At 48.5% G+C, this 16,734-nt stretch overlaps 1 protein-coding gene across 1 annotated transcript in view; it reads left to right on the forward strand.

The window, feature by feature from the left end:
* The first annotated feature begins 10,272 nt into the window (after positions 1–10,272).
* Positions 10,273–16,734, forward strand: part of RPIA (ribose 5-phosphate isomerase A) — a 32,884-nt gene continuing 26,422 nt past the window's right edge. Inside the window, exons 1-2 of the mRNA XM_062209830.1 lie at positions 10,273–10,557; positions 16,670–16,730. Coding sequence (XP_062065814.1) covers positions 10,273–10,557; positions 16,670–16,730 — 346 coding nt within the window. The remainder of the gene's footprint in view (positions 10,558–16,669; positions 16,731–16,734) is intronic.

Genomic DNA, 16,734 nt, shown 5'->3' on the forward strand with positions numbered 1-16,734 from the left:
CTCTCTGTCTCTCTCTCTCACTGTCCACTCTGCCTGTCAAAAAAAAAAAAAAAAAAAAAAGAAGTCATGCACCTGAATTGGTGAAACAAAGTTAGCATTTAAAAATATGTACATCTATGGTTAAGTGTAGACTCACAATGGCGTTGTGAGTCTACCACAATACCACAGACTAGGTAATCATATAGAAATGAGGTAAATTTTGGCTGCTGATTGTGGTCCAGGGTCACCAGGTTCTATCTGGTGATGGCCTTTCTGCTAGCAGAGTCCCGAGGTAGTGCAGGCGAGAGGGCGTGCCTGTGCGATTGCTTTGCACTCTCTCCTTCTTATAAAGCCACCAGGATTTATTTACAAGGGCTGCACCCTGATGCCTTGGGCTAATCCTAGTCACCTGCTAAAGGCCTCTCCTCCAAACTTCACAGTCAGATTACGTTTCCCCCCTCTTAACACCTCGCCACGGGGATTAAATTTCAACACACTCAAACTATACCTCTACCTGGTCCTTCTGGAGTCCTTAAAGCTTCCATTGTTAAAAGTTCTGCATTCTGGGGCCTATGCTGTGGCACTGTGTGTTAAACCACCGACTGTGATGCGGGGATCCCAGATGAGCATCAGTTCCAGTCCCGGCTGCTCCACTTCTAACCCAGCTCCCTGCTATTGCACCTGGGAAAGCAGTAGAAGATGGCCCAAGTGCTTGGATCCCTGCCACCCAAGTGGGAAACCTGGATGGAGTTCTGGGGCTCCTGGCTTCAGACTGGCCCTGTCCTAGCTGTTGCATCCATTTGGAAGGTGAACCAGTGGATGGAAGATCACTCTTTCTCTCCCCTCTCTTGGTAACTCTGGCTTTCAAATACATAAATAAATCTAAAAAAACAATCCTTATTCCATGACTCATCACGGAGAAGAGACAGTGATGTAGATTATAGATTGCCATTTCAATGCATGTTTTCTGGTTGCATAGAAGCTTTCTGATCAGGAAGCCTGATTTTATAGTAGTAGCTAAAATGTTATTAGAAAATATGTTCTTCTCATGAGACATTCCTAGAAAATCTCCTGCAATTGAGGGACATTTCTCATTTTTCAGGACAAGTTGTGAAACAGTTAAATAAGATGTTCCCAACACAATGGCATCAGGCAAAGCCAACTGGATCCAATAGATTGCTTTTGTCAGAGGTATTGCAGATTGAAGGCAATCAGACCCGTGCCTCCTGGAAAACTGAAGTCGATCCATTATGAATTAGTCACTGGGAGGCTATGCCCCTAGTAATAGAACTTCATGTGCTTTCCACTTTCCTAAGCTCCAATATGGCCAAATACTGCAAGGTTTTAATGTGGTACGCCAAAGTGTGTGACAGTGTGTTTTCTTCTGGCGAAAGAAGCTTTTCATGATCCACTGACTGAGGCAAATGAAATCCTGCACAGTCGAGATGCCAGAGATTGGGTCTCCAGGAAACGATATCACATCAGAGAAAGACTGTCCTTGAACCTCCAGGAGGGGGTGGTGCCAAGTTCTTCTTATCACCTGCATTGCTGCAGAACTTTGGGGCCTCAAACCTTGAATGCGTATCTTACAGTTCCAAAGGGCATCTCTAGGCCCTCGGAATTGCATACTTATTGGAAACCTTAAGGTGACACTAACCAGGGACGTTTTTCCCCAGAAGCAGATGGTATCCTACATGGGCGGTACGGATCTGGTCTTCATAAAACTCTTACTTAATTTGTCCGTGTTTATGCCTTCCTCTTTCACCTGGTAGGATAATCCTGTGATTAGGATGTCACAGTCAGTTAGCTTCCGTGGCCAGCTTGGCAGAGTGCTGGTTCTGTCATGCCACGCATGACTGAGTAAGTTCTTCAGTCCACCTAGTAGCGAATTTTAACAACATCCCTAGTGCAACTGTTCAAACTGTACAAGTAGTCCCCTTTATGGAGTTAGACTTCTTTTTTTTTAAGATTTATTTTATTTATTTGAAAGGCAGAGTTACAGAGAGAAAGAGAGGGAGAGGGAGAGAGATGTCTTCCAGCCACTGATTCACTCCCCAAAGGGCTGCAATGGCCAGGGCTGGGTCAGGCTGAAACCAGGAGCTAGGAATCTCCCACGTGGGTGCACACGTGCCAAAAGGAGGGCTGTGAGCTACAGGTGACCAAAACCTACAGGTGATCAGAACCAAAGCTGTGCTCCTTCTTCTGACTCCCTACTCCTGGTACCAGAGCGTGGAGTATGAGTGAAACAGAGGGGCCAGACAGCTTTAGGAGGCAGGGGGCCTGAAATTACAACACCCACTGACTGGCCTCTTCCCCCTTTGGTCCCACATGGTCTGGCTGCAGGCCCCAGCAATCTGATAATGCCCTGTGAATGTGTCCAACTCCTGACTTCTCTTTCCTGATCCTATAAAGCTTTCCCCAGACCCCAATCAGGGAGACAGATCTCCCCAGTCTCCATACTGGCCAGTCATGCATATGAAGCCTTTCTTTTCCCAAAAGATCAGTTCTATAGATTGGGTTTGGAATGCAATGAACAGCAAACCTACTCGATAAAGAAAGAACCAGGAGTGGGTATTTGGCACAGCAATTGGGATGTCTGCATCCATAAGAGTCCTGGCTCCTCTGCTTCTGATCCAGTGTCCTGCTTATGCACACCTTGGGAAGCAATAGGTAATGACTCAAATATTTGGGTCTGTGCCACTTACCTGGGAAACCCTGATACAGTTTCAGGCTCCTGGCTTCAGCCAGGCCCAGCTCTGGCTGTCGCAGATATTTGGTGAGTGAACCAGTGGATGGAAGCTCTCCCTCTGTGTCTCTGTGTCTTTCCAATAAAAGTGAAAATATGTAATTATATATTAAAAAATTCCTTCAAAAACAGAAAAGGAAGAGACCAGTTCCTGGGATAAATTCCCATAACTACCAGCAGCAAAGTTAGGTGACAGGTAGAATGTGTCTCCCAGACCAGAGCTAACAGAGTATTTATAATTCTGGGGTGGGAGAGTGTGGGGGGGGGGGAACAGGAAAGCACTGTAACCTCATCTGGGTATAGATAATAGGGGCAGGATAATGTGAAGAGGGCAAAGTTTTGGGGTAGGGGAATGGTCTATAAGAAGTACTTTCTGCTTTTTGACTGGTTGCAGTTTTAAGCAGGATTCAATGCTGGGTTTTGAGTACAGGATTTTATCAAATGCTTAGGAATGTGGAGCAGGTTTTTCATTTTGAAATCCGTTATTAGTTTGGCCCAGGGCTGTTAGCTGAGTTTCCTCTCTTATTTCTTCTCCCCTTCCTCCATCCTTCAGCCTGTAACTAAGTTCAGAACAACTCAGATTTTTGTTTAAAAGATTTACTTTATTTATTTTAAAGGCAGAGTGACAGACAGAGGGGGAGAGACAGAGAAAGAGACCTTCCATCCACTGGTTCACTCCTCAAATGGCCACATGGCCAGGGCTTGGCCAGGCTAAAGATGGGAGCCAGGAACACCATCCAGGTCTCCCCCGTAGGTGGGCGGGGCTCAAATGCTTTGGTCATCATCTACTGTTGGAACAGAAGCTGAGCAGCTGGGACTCAAACTAGTGCTCTCACCTGTGATGCTGGCAGCATCACAAGCTGTGGCTTAACCTGCTGTGCCACAACACCGGCCCTGTAAGTTTTCTGTTATCAAAAAGGTCTTGACTCATCTTTAACAAAATTGTCCATGAAGAACCCTGCACAGAGGAGGAGGAGGGTGGGTATCAAAATTGAGGTCTGAGAGAGTTCTCATTTTCTAAACAATGGAAGGAAAATACCATGGGACAATCAGCGACTTGTTTTGTTTTTATTTTCCCAGAAACAATAAGAGCAATGGTCTTTTCCTGAAGCTTCCTCTCCCACGACTACTACTGTACGTGAGGCCCCATCTAAATGATGTTCGAGACTTGCCCAGATTTTTTTTTTCTTGACAGGCAGAGTGGATAGTGAGAGAGAGAGAGACAGAGAGAAAGGTCTTCCTTTTTGCCGTTGGTTCACCCTCCAATGGCCGCTGCGGCCAGCGCATCACGCTGATCCGAAGCCAGGAGCCAGGTGCTTCTCCTGGTCTCCCATGCGGGTGCAGGGCCCAAGCACTTGGGCCATCCTCCACTGCCTTCCTGGGCCATAGCAGAGAGCTGGCCTGGAAGAGGAGCAACCAAGATAGAATCCGGCGCCCCAACCGGGACTAGAACCCAGTGTGCCGGCGCCGCAAGATGGAGGATTAGCCTGTTAAGCCACGGCGCCGGCCTCATTTTTCTTTTTTTGCCCAGCTTTTCTAATGGAGAGAGCAAAGGTAGCTGACATCAGGTAGCTTCTCTCCTGCTTGAACCTGCTCAAGTGTGAGATGGCTCCAGGCTCAGCAGCCTCACCAACCTCACCAGCAGCCCTTCCCCACCAAGCCAGTGCTGGGCCTGACATCAGGGAGAGTGGTAAGGAGACAGTTGCTGTGAGAGACGTCAGAATGCCATACACAGCATCCAGTAGTGACCACGGTGTGCTTCACACAGAGCTCACTGCTCCAGAGATGCAGAAGAGACATCTGGGAAGGAGCTAGCTCAGTCCATTGAAAAAACCCACATAGTTTCTTGATAAAATTATTCAATGCTTAAACTGCTTGCAAGCTAATGAAAGAGGGAGGTTATTCGATACCTTGGACGAGGTGGAGGAGGGGAACTGGAGGGTGAGGGGAATAAGCCAAGGGCTGCTGCCCTGCACTCATTGATTCTGAACGTGCTGCGATCCAGCCAGGGCAAGCAAGGCAAGTTTGCTGCTGGTGTTTTAGAAAGGAGGGCACAGGGAAAAGGATTGCATAATACGACGATGGCAGAGCACAAGAGGATGATATGATGGGAGTGACGGAGAGACTCGGGCAGTGGCAGCTGAGTCACCAATCAGGGCAGACCTTGGGGTAGCAGAGACCTGAAGGGGGCAAGCGAGCCTTGTGAAGGTCCGAGGCTAAAGTGTGTGGTCCCGTCCGAGAGGGGTCCCTCCAGCTCCCCGGCACAATGCGTGTACACGAGACCACCAGACCAGGTCATGCATTTTCTTCCTCTCACGTCCTTTTTGGAGGACTTGATACCTAGTCAGTTAGGCTGACACTGCTCAAGCCTGAATGAAGACAGAGGCTCCTTGGGGAACAGTGCAGGCCCAGAGGCCAGAGCGGATCCCTCCAACAGTGTGGAAAGGACTGACTCCCTTCCTGTCCTCAACTCCTATCCCTGCCAGACTGCCAGAACTCTATCCTCCTCCTCCTCTCTCCTGGATCTGAAGAGGGGAAAAAATTGGTTGAACTGAAGGACAGTTCTGAGAAGAGGTGGGCACCCAAGGGTGCTATGGGGAGCAAGGAACTGCCAACGTGGGTGGTGGTGTTAGAAGGTGCGGAGTTCCTTGGCGGTAGCACAGGTCTGGAGAAGGCTAATTGTGTAGAAGCTCTGGTGTCGATGAAACAAACTGCAGAGGGAGATGAGCTGCCCAGGAATCCTGCAGAGCAGGGGTGGGCTGCATCAGGCTCCTGAACTCACGTGGTCCAGCCCTGCCTAGGCAACCACAGGCAGGACTCGAAATTCAATCATCTGTAACAGGCTAATTTTTAATTTTTAAATCGATAGTTTCGCATGGCTTGTGAATGCTGTTCAATACCCAAATGGCTATGGGCAGAAAAAATGTTCCCCACCCCCTGCCCCAGAGATTCTTTAAGGCAGTACTTCTCAGTCTTGACACTTCTGACCCTAGGGGTAGTAGACTCTTTGGGCCTATGTGCTGTAGGATGCTCAGTAGCATCTGTGGCCTCTCCCTCTTAGATGCCACTAACCTTCTCTCAAACTTGGCAATAAAAATGTCTTCAGACATTGACAAACATCTCCATGAAAGGAGGAGTAAAAGTCACTCCACAATGACAACCACTGCTGTAAAAATTTGAAAAGGCAGCCTGATTCATAAGCAAGAAATAGTGTTGCAGAGCAGCAAACGATTGTTGGATACTCAGAACTATGTGGTCTTGGTCAACCAGCAGGACTTGGTTTTGGTTAATGGACTGCACTATGCTGCCTGCCTTCCGGTATTAAATGCACAGCAATGTGGTAACACTGATGACACATTTGGACCACTAGACCACCACAAATAAAGACCTATCCTTTTCCAAGGACTTAACTCTTCATTAAAGTTATTAGTAGATAATAGACTTGCCCTCATAAAAATGGGAGAAAGCAATGCAGACCACAGGCTGGGGCTCCAAAGGACCAGGCTAAGTGTGTGAGAGTGGAGGGAGGATGGGAGCGTGAGTAGCTGTTTTTCAATGAGTGTAGCTACCTAACATAAACAAGGCATTCCAAACCCAAGCACCAGGTATCTCTGAGTCAGCATCACGGCAATTTCTGGAGGGATCCTCAAACCCATTCCAGCATTGCTTCGTAGCGCTGTACAGTCTTCCCTGGGAATCATTTTCTAAATGAATACACGTCAAAGAAATCTAGAGGAAGAAGGCAGAGGGAATGGAGGGAAGTAGGAAGGGAGAGTTTTTCTTGCTTCACTGAAGCCCAGGCAAGCAGAGAATGGTGGCTGTGTAGTTCGCTGGTGGTGCTCACATCCTGGCATTAAGGGAAGTGCTGTGATGCCCCATTGCAGACCAGACCACACTAAGCCCTTGCAGGCCCAGGCCCTCCCTCTCACCACCAGCAATAGTACTGGATGGTGGGCTCTGCCCCCTGGGAAATTTCATCCTGTCCTGTAAAACCTTTACTGAAGGTTTTCGTCCCAGCTTCACTCACAAGCGATGAGACCGTGGATAAGTGGGGGCTTCTTTCATGTCTCATTTGTACAGTGGGGATAATAATTCCCACTTCTTAGAGTTGTTCAGATTAAATGTGATAACATTCGTGAAGCATTTAGCATGGTACCTGGGACAAGTTTCAATAATTATGCAAATGAAAAGTACCATAGGGATATGTTGCTCAAACTATTCAAGGATCAGCACAGTCTTCAGCCCTGCTGTTTTCTGGAAAAAAAAAAAAAAAAAAAAAAAAAAAAAAAAAAAAAAAAATTTTTTTTTGAGAGACACACAGAGAAAAGATTATTTTGACATGTTGGTTCACTCCCCAATCCCTGCAATGGCCAGGACTGCTCTGGGCCAAAGCTGGGAGCCAAGAACTCAATCCAGGTCTCCTACATGGTTGACAGGAACTGAAGTACTTGAGCCATTACCACTGCCTCCTAGGGTCTGGATTAGCAGAAGTTTGGAGTCAGGAGCTGGAGCCAGGACTGGCATTGTGGTTCAGTGGGTTAAACTGTTGCCTGCAATGCCAGATCCCATAAGCACTGGTTCAAGTCCCAGCTGCTCCACTTCCGTTCCAACTCCCTGCTAATGAACCCAGGAAGGCAGTGGAGGATGGCCCAAGTGCTTGGGCCCCTTCCACCCACATGGGAGATCTGGATGGAGTTCCTGGCTCCCGGCTTTGGCCTGGCCCAACCCTGACCACCATGGCCATTTGGGGAGTGAACCAGTGGATGGAAGATCTCCACACACCTCACTCAACACCCCGTCTCTCTGTGTCACTCTGCCTTACAAATAAATACAATAAATCTTTTTAAAACTAGGTACTGGATCCAGATGTCAAAACTAGCTATTCTAATATGGGATGAAGGTACCTCAACCTGCCATCTTAACTGTTGGCTAAGTGCCTGCCCCTCTGTTACGGTTTGATTGTGTCCCTCAAGTTTGAAATTTAATCCCCATTGTGAGGTAGTAACAGGGTAAGAACAATCCAAGGATGGCGATGAGAGGTGGGATCTCTGGGAGGTAATTAGGATTAGGTAAGGGCATCAGAGGAGAGCCTCCATACGAATACCAGTGGCCACATAAGAAGACAGAGAACAGAGGATACAGACACACTGGTGTGCTCCCCATCTCTTGCCAGGTGATGTTGTTTGCCACCTCATGCAAAGAACTTCATCAGATATGGTCTCTCGGTTTTGGACCTCCAGAGCCAGGAGTCAAATAAATCTCTTTATAAAGTTACCCAGCCTCTGGTGTTTCAGACTACTTACAAGCCTGAAGAATCACCAGTGGGATTTCAGAATGTCATGAGAGTTACTGGGCATCATTAGTAGACTTAAGACAAAGGATTATCAAAAGGTGAGTAGGAATGAAGAAATGGGTGCAAGATAGAAGGAAAGAGTAAACGAAGACACACAGACAGGCAGACTGTTGTAGAACACTCTTAACCTCAAGATATTAATTTAGCCAGGTGCTATCCACTCCATGATGAATAAAAGTCTCTGGAATCAAGGCACTTGGACTTTTGAGGCAGTCCAGTGAACCCAGCAAGATGGACTATGACAGAGAAGGTACAGTTGAAAGCCAGAACAGCAGCCAGTCCAACTAGGAGTGGTGTTCTGGGTTGCAGAATAACAAGTATCAAGGAGTCCTGAAGAAGATGGGAGAGTTAGAAAGGTAGCATGTGCAAAGACACGAGGCAAGAGTGTGTGTGCAGGGAGTGGACTTCCTTGGGGCTGAAGGTGGAGTATGGGGTTGAGGCATGAAGTCTATCTGTTATTCAGCAATGCTTTAGTTATTTGCTGAGGATTACCTACATGTCAGGTGCAGTTTCAGGAATGGAGTTTCTGTAGGGGAAGGAACAAAGCCCCTCTTCTCAGACATAGACAGCATTTAAGGTGGTTCAAAGAACCTAAAACTGGAGGGGTATAGGGAAGATTGGCCAACACTTGCTCAGTAGACCTTCTGGTAGTGGGTGCTAAAGAGCCTGAACAGGGGAAAGACTGTCCTCAAGGAGATGAAAAAAAAAAAAAAAAAGTCATAAATTTGCTTACCGTGGCCTTCAACTTTGTAAACCAACAAATCCAGGAATCCAGATGTTTTATTCTGCATCTTAGCCAGAACCTGTGCTAACTTTTGAATTCAAATATCCCCTCAAACAACTTTTCTTCCTACAGATCAAGGAGGAGGTCCAGGGGATGACAGCCTCAGGTGCACAGCACAGTAAATAAAGTCTAGGTGATGATGGGCGGTGATAGTGGTTCAGCTGGGTCCTCACACAGGTTAAGCCTCTGCCTGCGGCCCTGGCATCCCATGTGGTTGCAGGTTCGTGCCCTGGATGCTCCTCTTCTGATCCAGCTCTCTGATCCGGCCTGGGAAAGCAGTGGAAGATGCTCCAAGTGCTTGGGCCCCGCGCCCATGTGGGAGACCCCAAAGAAGCTCCTGATTCCTGGCTTCAGATTAGCTCAGCTCCGGCCGTTGGGGCCATTTGGGGAGTGAACCATCGGATGGAAGACCTCTCTCTCTGTCTCTCCCTCTGTTTGTATCTCTGCCTCTCAAATAAACAAACATTAAAAAAACTAACAAAACCAAAAAACTCCCTACATTTGGGGGAAAAAAAAAAGAGAGAGAGAAGGCCGAGAATAGGTTTGAAGATGAGTTCACGAGCAGACAGAAGGGATCCCACGAACATGGACGGGAAACTCAAAAGGCCACGTGCTTTTATGGAAATCCAAGTGATAGGTAAAGCTAGAGCCGGCATTCGTCTCCTCGGCTGTAAGATGGGGTAAGAATCCCTCATCCCTTTCCATTTCAAACACCAAGAAACCTTAAAGATAGACTAAAAAAATTTCTGTCCACACGGAGTGAAAGTTCTCGTCGGCCACCCGGGACTATCCACCGTCTCCAGAGGGCAGATTCGTCTTCGCGGAAGCAGGCCCGGTTTCGCCGAAGCACGTCACTCGACACCACCAAGTGCACAACGTCCAGGGTAGGGCATTCTGAGTCTGCGGGTTCTACCATGAACAACAGCGGGACCCCGGAGTGGCAAGTGCGTTTCCTCGGGCGTAATCTAGAGCAGCCACCTCTAACAGAAGGTCGCGACGTCCACATTGAGACACTGCTGAGGGGTTTTTGTCCCCCGCCATGTTCTCACTGCTGGGGAAAACAACAGGGGCAGGCCTGAGGTCTTTTTCACGGTTGCATGGACGGACAGAAAGCCCTTGGGATTCATCTAACGAAAAGGCTAACACAACTCCCCAGGGTATCCCTGCCCGTGGCTCTCTCGGACCTCAAACGACAGATGCGCCGAAACCCGTCACCGGCGATTTGCACACCCGGTTGCGGTGCATTGTGGGGTTGGTAGTCCCGACTGGGGGGCACGGCTACGGACCGACGAAGCCACAGAACTACATTTCCCAGTAACACCCGCGAGCTGCGTGCCGTGTGCGTGTGACACGAGACTTCCGGACGAGCCAGGGGCGGGGCCGCGGCGGAGGCAGGGGTGAGGCGTCGGCATGCAGCGCCCCGGGCCCTTCAGCACCCTCTACGGGCGGGTCCTGGCCCCGCTGCCCGGGCGGGCCGGGGGCGCGGCCTCCGGCGGAGGCGGGAATAGCTGGGGCCTCTTGGGCTCCCACGTGCAGCCGCCGGGGCGTGCACAGTCGGGGACCCGCGGCGCCACCGGCACCACCAGCACCAGCGGCCTGGACGCCAACAACGTCTGCCCGGCCCCCTCCGCGATGTCCAAGGCCGAGGAAGCCAAGAAGCTGGCGGGTCGCGCCGCGGTGGAGAACCACGTGAGGGTGAGCAGCTCGGGGCGTCTGTCTTAAGCGTGGAGAGCTCGTGCCATTGCCAGGGCGCGGCTGGTTCCTGGCAAGGCAAGGGGCCGCGCGAGGCGGGAGAGGGTGTGCACTTTACCCGAGTTTGGGAGCCTCCTCTCTGCTCTTTCAAAGCTTGTTGGGTGTGGAATTGCCTAGGGGAGAGTCCCTTTAAAAAAATCGAGCTTTCCAAAGACTCCTCGTCCAGCTGGAAGCGTTTGCGAAGTGGAGCGCGGCGGTGTCGGGTGTTTGGAGTGGGGACTTGGAGGCACCTGCCGCCTGGCCTCCATATCAGCACCCTGGGCTGTCTCCAGGTCCCTGCCTCCCACTGTCCCGGGAAGCGCGCGCTCGCCGCGTTTTGGAGGGAAAGGGAGACCGAGCCGAAGGCGGAAACCCGGAACTTGAAACCTCCATCCTTTGACAGGGCCGGGTGGACCCTTTGGAAGCTTGGCGGGTCCTGTCCTTAAGGGAGGGCTGCGAAGATGGTCAGCTGTCACCCCAGTGAGGTCGTGGCCCCGCTTGTGTGTTAAGTGGCAGGTGTGGGGCTGTCATAGTGGAGCCTTTTAACCCATGTGGGTTTGCTGTCACCGTCCCGTTAATTATCTTAATGATAGGGCTTTGTCTGTGGCCGAATGGAGTATTTCTGCCCCATGGTGGAGTTTGGCCTTGTTGGCGTTCTGTCTCTCTTTTCTGTTTCTTAGAAAGTGGTGTCAGGTTCCCTTTTCCCTTCTGATCACAGTTTTTCACATTGGTTAATGCTTTCCTGTGCAAAGGGATTTTGCACCATGCTGTCTTTTGAGGTTCACTACAGGGACCAATGTGATAACCTGGGGCTCAGTGTGTTTTGTAGAAGGGATGGCCAAACCGGGTCACTCCTGTTCCAGTGCCCTTCCACCTGTTCCACTGCTGACCTGTTCTGCTGTGGCTTGTTGCAAGTCTGGTTAGCAGTAGAATTTTCTATGGCAGTTAACAGACACTTTGGCTCTGTATTTGGGATTCGGTTCCCGAGCTGTAAAATTAGCATAGTAAGCTGAACATTCAAAATGCCTGCATAAGTGAGTGGTTAATAGCAGAACAAATGAAGTCTGTATGGTTAGAAAAGAGCCATCCATTTTTTTTTTCTTTTCAACTTTTTTTCTTTTTGAGACCTATTTAAAAGGCAGAGAGAGAGACATTTTCCATCTGCTGGTTTACTCTGCAAATGTCTGCAATAGCTGACCAAGATGAATCCAGGAACCAGGGACTACAACCAGGTCTTCCGTGAGGGTGGTGGGGGCCCAATCACTTGAACTATCGTCCAGTACTTTCTCAAGCTATTAGCAAGGAGCTGTAACGGAAGTGGAGCAGCCGGGACTCAAACCTGCACTCACAGGGGACGCAGGTGGTGGCTTAGCCTGCTACTGTGCCACAATGCTGACTCCAACAACTCCATATCTAAGTTGCCCTGTAGTGAGTGTATTTACATTCAATTTTGGTGGCACGTGTCTAACTGACTTTTTGTTTTTAAGATTTATTTATTTGAAAGAGCTACAGAGAGAGGGGGATGAGAGAGACAGACAGACATAGCTTCCATCCACTGGTTCATTCCCTGGATGGCCAGGGCTGAGCTAGGTAGGAGCCAGGAGCTTCATCCAGGTCTCCCACGTGGATGGCAGGAGCCCAAACACTTGGACCTTCCTCCGCTGCTTTTCACGGGCCATTAGCAGGGAGCTGGATCAGAAGTGAAACAGCTGGGACTCAAACTAGTTCCGGATATGGCTTTACCTGCTGTGCCACAATGCTGCCCGCCCCCCCCCCCCCCCAACTTTTGTTTTAGTTCAGTGTTTCGTTAAATAATAGCCTGCAAGTCCTCACTGCAGGCTTGAGTCCCCAGACACTAGATTCAGGCTGGATCATTCCATGAAGTTACCAGGTGGTCATAAGGAGATCTCCATTGGCCTTTGGAGGCACCTGTTAACATCCCAGTTGTCCTGCAGAGCTTGGTTTAGAGGCCGTTGCCTCCTTTCAGTCTTTCCCTGGCTTCCTGAGGAAAGCAAGATTTCTCTAATTCTGTATTCTGTAGCTCTTTGTACTTCTTAGATGCTTTCTCTTGGTCTCATGTTCTAATCATCTCTATGTTTGTCTCCCCTGTCTCCTAAAGAGTAAACTCCTGGCCGGTAATTAACCTCAACCTTATCTTCACTCCGGGCTGGCCATGGTGGAGCCTCCCTGGTAAATGTTTACTGAATTATGTGGAGCGTGGACACAGATATGGAGGTTGCAAGTTACTGGTGGCCCTTTGCTTAGAACCTTTGGGGTGAAGAGTTTCCAGTCTCCTAGTGCGTTGGTGTTGTGGTGCTGCTTCCACATCTGGGTAGGTGGAGGACTTGGAGAGGTCGTAACTAAATCCTGTGTATAGCCACCCTGGGCTCGGATCCCTGGGCTCAGAACTGCCTCTTTCCAGGGTTAGGGACACCCAGGGTGAGTTAACATGCAGGACTGTCTCTCCTGCGGGTCTGTCCCGCGTCTCTGTGTTCTCTTTGGAGCCTGGGCTTTGTTTTTTGGCTTGCTTAGCTTGAAGAAGCTGAGGGACAGTAGTTCCAAATGGGCAGCAGAAGTTCAAGGTTGCTGTGTTGGCTAAGGTGAGTGAATATCGGATGGTGGACACATGACATGTGGTGTAGTATTACCCATCAGAAGGCCCTTCTGCCGTTTGCCACCTCTGGTTTGCTTTGGCTGGGGCACTGGTTCCTGGGCAGTCATTTGATTGCCAGGCAGCAAGAGCACATGGTTGAAAAGCTTGGAGTTTGGCAGGTCCCTGTAATTCCTGACCTCTTCCAGAAGCCACAGGAGGAGCCCTGCTCCGAGCTGGTCAGATTCCCCCGAGTTCAGCTTTGTGTCGCCTGCTTGTTGGGCGTCTGTGAGTGACTTGGGTGTGTGGCTGAACTTGATCATGAGGAATCCTGCACTTGAATTACAGCATAGCTGGAGCGCTCATCTTCAGGCCAAGTATAAAGGTCAGGTTAAGCCTATCTAAGCACGGCTGTTAGAACATTTCTTGGCGTTGGGATGCAATGGGTTAAGCTGCTGCCTGGCTGCTCCACTTCCAATCTAGTTCTCTGCTAATGGCCTGGGAGAGCAGTAGAAGAAGATGGCTCGTGTCCTTGGGCCCCTGCACCCATGTGGGAGAGCTGGAAGAAGCTCTGGACACCTGGCTTCCGTCTGGCTCAGACTCGGCTGTTGCAGCCATTGAGGGAGTGAACCAGCAGATGGAAGACTCTCTCTGTTTCTCCCTCTTTCTAACTCTGCTTTTCAAATAAATAAATCTTCAAAAGGACGTTTTCTCATTAGTTGCAGATGTCTGTTGAAAGATTTAGACGTTCTGAATATTTCTGTGTTGCTCTGTGCCATTCACTTGCCTTTGGGGTTTGCCCAGGCAGCCAAGCGCTTTCATTGCATTGCCTTCTTAAGGGTATTGCTGCAGGTGGAATTCTGACCTAATGCAAGCTCTGCTGTGGTGGCCAAAGTCCTTTGGTATTTTTGGTGACTGGAACTGTGAGCTAGTCAAAGGGCTTTCTACCAGGTAAAAGATACAGAAACGGATGGATAAAGTCTTCTGTATATGAAAGAGGCCCACCTACAAGCATCTTTAGTATACAAGCATGTGGTTGTGGGTTTTGGCAATATTTTTTTTTTCTTGTAACTGTCTTTACCTGTTGGTAATTCTTTCTAATCTTTTCTGGTAGTTTAACTTTGAGAATGAACATGACCATGACACATAATGACATAACACTGAGGCTGACCTTGGGTCTTCCTGTGGCTTTTGTCCTGTAGGCAGTGGGTTTTAGCTGTGGCCCTCAATTTGTCCCTAGGGGCCTCTGAGGCTTCTCTTCCTCCTACAAAGAAAGTTTCACTTTGGGCTTTCCTTTGCCAAGTGAATTATTAATGAGTTCTTGAAACTTAAGAATGTTGAAATATTTCAGCATATTAAACTTCCTAAAGTTGCATACTCCAAGTGAGGTTGTTAGGGGGAGAGATTGGTTTTGTTAAAAGAAGGTTTGTTTTAAAAAAAGGTAAAATCATGATACAGATATAAAATGAATATGTCAAACACTTTATTAAAGTATTAAGGAAACTGGAAAAGGTGTTAGAACCTGTTCACAGTTGTTTAAGTCTGTTTTGTGCTGCTGTAACAGAATACCAGAGACTGGGTGCCTTTTACAGTGGACAGAAGTTGACTGGCACACAGTCTTGGAGGCTGGGAAGTCCACTCTCAAGGTGCTCACATCATGGGCCCCCATCTCACCCATGATGCCAGAGCTGCTAGAGGTTTCACCTCTTAGTCCTGCTTAACAGCAATTGAATTTTAGCCTAAGTTTTGGAGGTGACAGACATTCAAAACATACCAACAGAAGTCTATACATTCATATGCAGTCAAAAATGTTAAGATGAATGATGATCTGTAATCAGTTGCATCGCAGTTAATTTGCATTTCTGTGGACAAGAATTCTTTGCTTTGTTAGCAGTTTTCTATAAGTTACAGTCTGTCTCTACAGAGCTGTTAGATAGCCTGGTCAAAGACAAAGCTACCCCTTGTGGGGTTAGGTCCCATAAGCAGGTTTCAGCATTCCACTGGAAGGGTATCCAGTAATCTCTTTTGTTCTTTTCAGAGTCCTAATGTTTTTCCATCAGTGTTGAATTAATCTCCAGAGTGGGGAAAAACGGGTCTCTAAGTCATAAGGCTTGTTGTGAGATTTGACTTGACTTTAACATTTATGTCTTCTTGGTGCATGCTAAGTGAATGATTGCTATTACTTTGGTTTTCAGCTGTTTTACCTTAGATTTGCAGGACACTGATCCCAGGAAATGGAGCTGAGCTGAGCACTCCATTAGTTCTTGACTGTTAGTCGCCGGCACTGTTTTTGGTTGTGGTCTGACTGCTCATAGGTCGGTCCCCTTTCATGAAGGTAGACTCGGCACTGTGACACGTTCTTGTCTTGCACCCAGGAGGCACTTCTGTGTATCAGAGAGCCTGTCTTTTTCACAGGTGATGACTGTGTGTCACGCTCCTAACCAAGCCTCTGTCTTCATGGCAGTGTCTCTGAGGCAGGCTTCCACAGAGTGGGGACGCCTTGGCGACAGCTGGACACATGCGGATGTAGTTTACTCTTGAGCTTGCAGAGACCCTCCCCTCTTCTGCTGGCGTTGGGAGAACTCTAGCTGGTGGCTGTGGTGTGTCCCTGAGGCTTCCTGGGATGGTACCAACCTGAGGGTGCCTGTGATTACTCCCCTGCCTTATTATGTTAAGCTTGTGTGAAAAGGCACTGAAGCCAGCCTTACTTGCCACTGTTGCTTTTTCTTCTGACCTTTTTTTATTTTTATTTTTTTTCCTGGGTCTTTTCTTTCTGATTACCTGATCACCCTGGGGTTAGGCAAAAATCCTTCCGTGTTTATTTGCAGGCCAGTTTCTGTGAGACTGACTCAAGTTGTGGTAAAATGTAGAAAACTGAGCCATTTTGTCTGGTTGAATGTAAGGAGGAAGTGATGACATTGGCAGTGTCAGGAGTGAAGGGAAGGGGCCAGCACTGTGGCTTAGCTGGTTCAACTGCTGCCTGCAGTGCCAGCATCACATACAGGCACCAGTTGGAATCCTGGCCGTTCCACTTCCGATCCAGCTCCCTGCCAATGCACCTGAGAAAGCAGTAGAAGATGGCCCAAGTCCTTGGGCCTCTGCACCCGTGTGGGAGACCCAGTAGAAGAAGCTCCTGGCTCTTGGCTTCGGGTCAACCCAACTCCAGCTGTTGAGGCTATTTGGGGAGTGAACCAGCGGGTGGAAGATTTCTCTCTATCTCTCCTTATCTCTCTCTGTAACTCTGCCTTTCAAATAAGTAAATAAATCTTTAAAAAAAAAAATGAAGGGAAGGCTTTGCTGATTAATTGTTCCTGATCACTAGGATGAAGTACAGCACTGAGATTGAGTGGTGATGTTTCTGTCAGCTACCTCACACCTGTGTTGGTGAATTGCCGTTTATAATTTTACAGCTTTAGGAAGTGAGTTGAAGAGGGCGTAAAATGTGACATTAATAAATTTTGATTTTTCTTCCATTTTTTTTGGCAGAATAACCAAGTGCTGGGAATTGGAAGTGGTTCTACAATTGTCCATGCTGTGCAGCGAATAGGTAC

This window comes from Lepus europaeus, chromosome 13, assembly GCF_033115175.1.
Source record: "Lepus europaeus isolate LE1 chromosome 13, mLepTim1.pri, whole genome shotgun sequence".
Classification (NCBI taxonomy): Eukaryota; Metazoa; Chordata; class Mammalia; order Lagomorpha; family Leporidae; genus Lepus; species Lepus europaeus.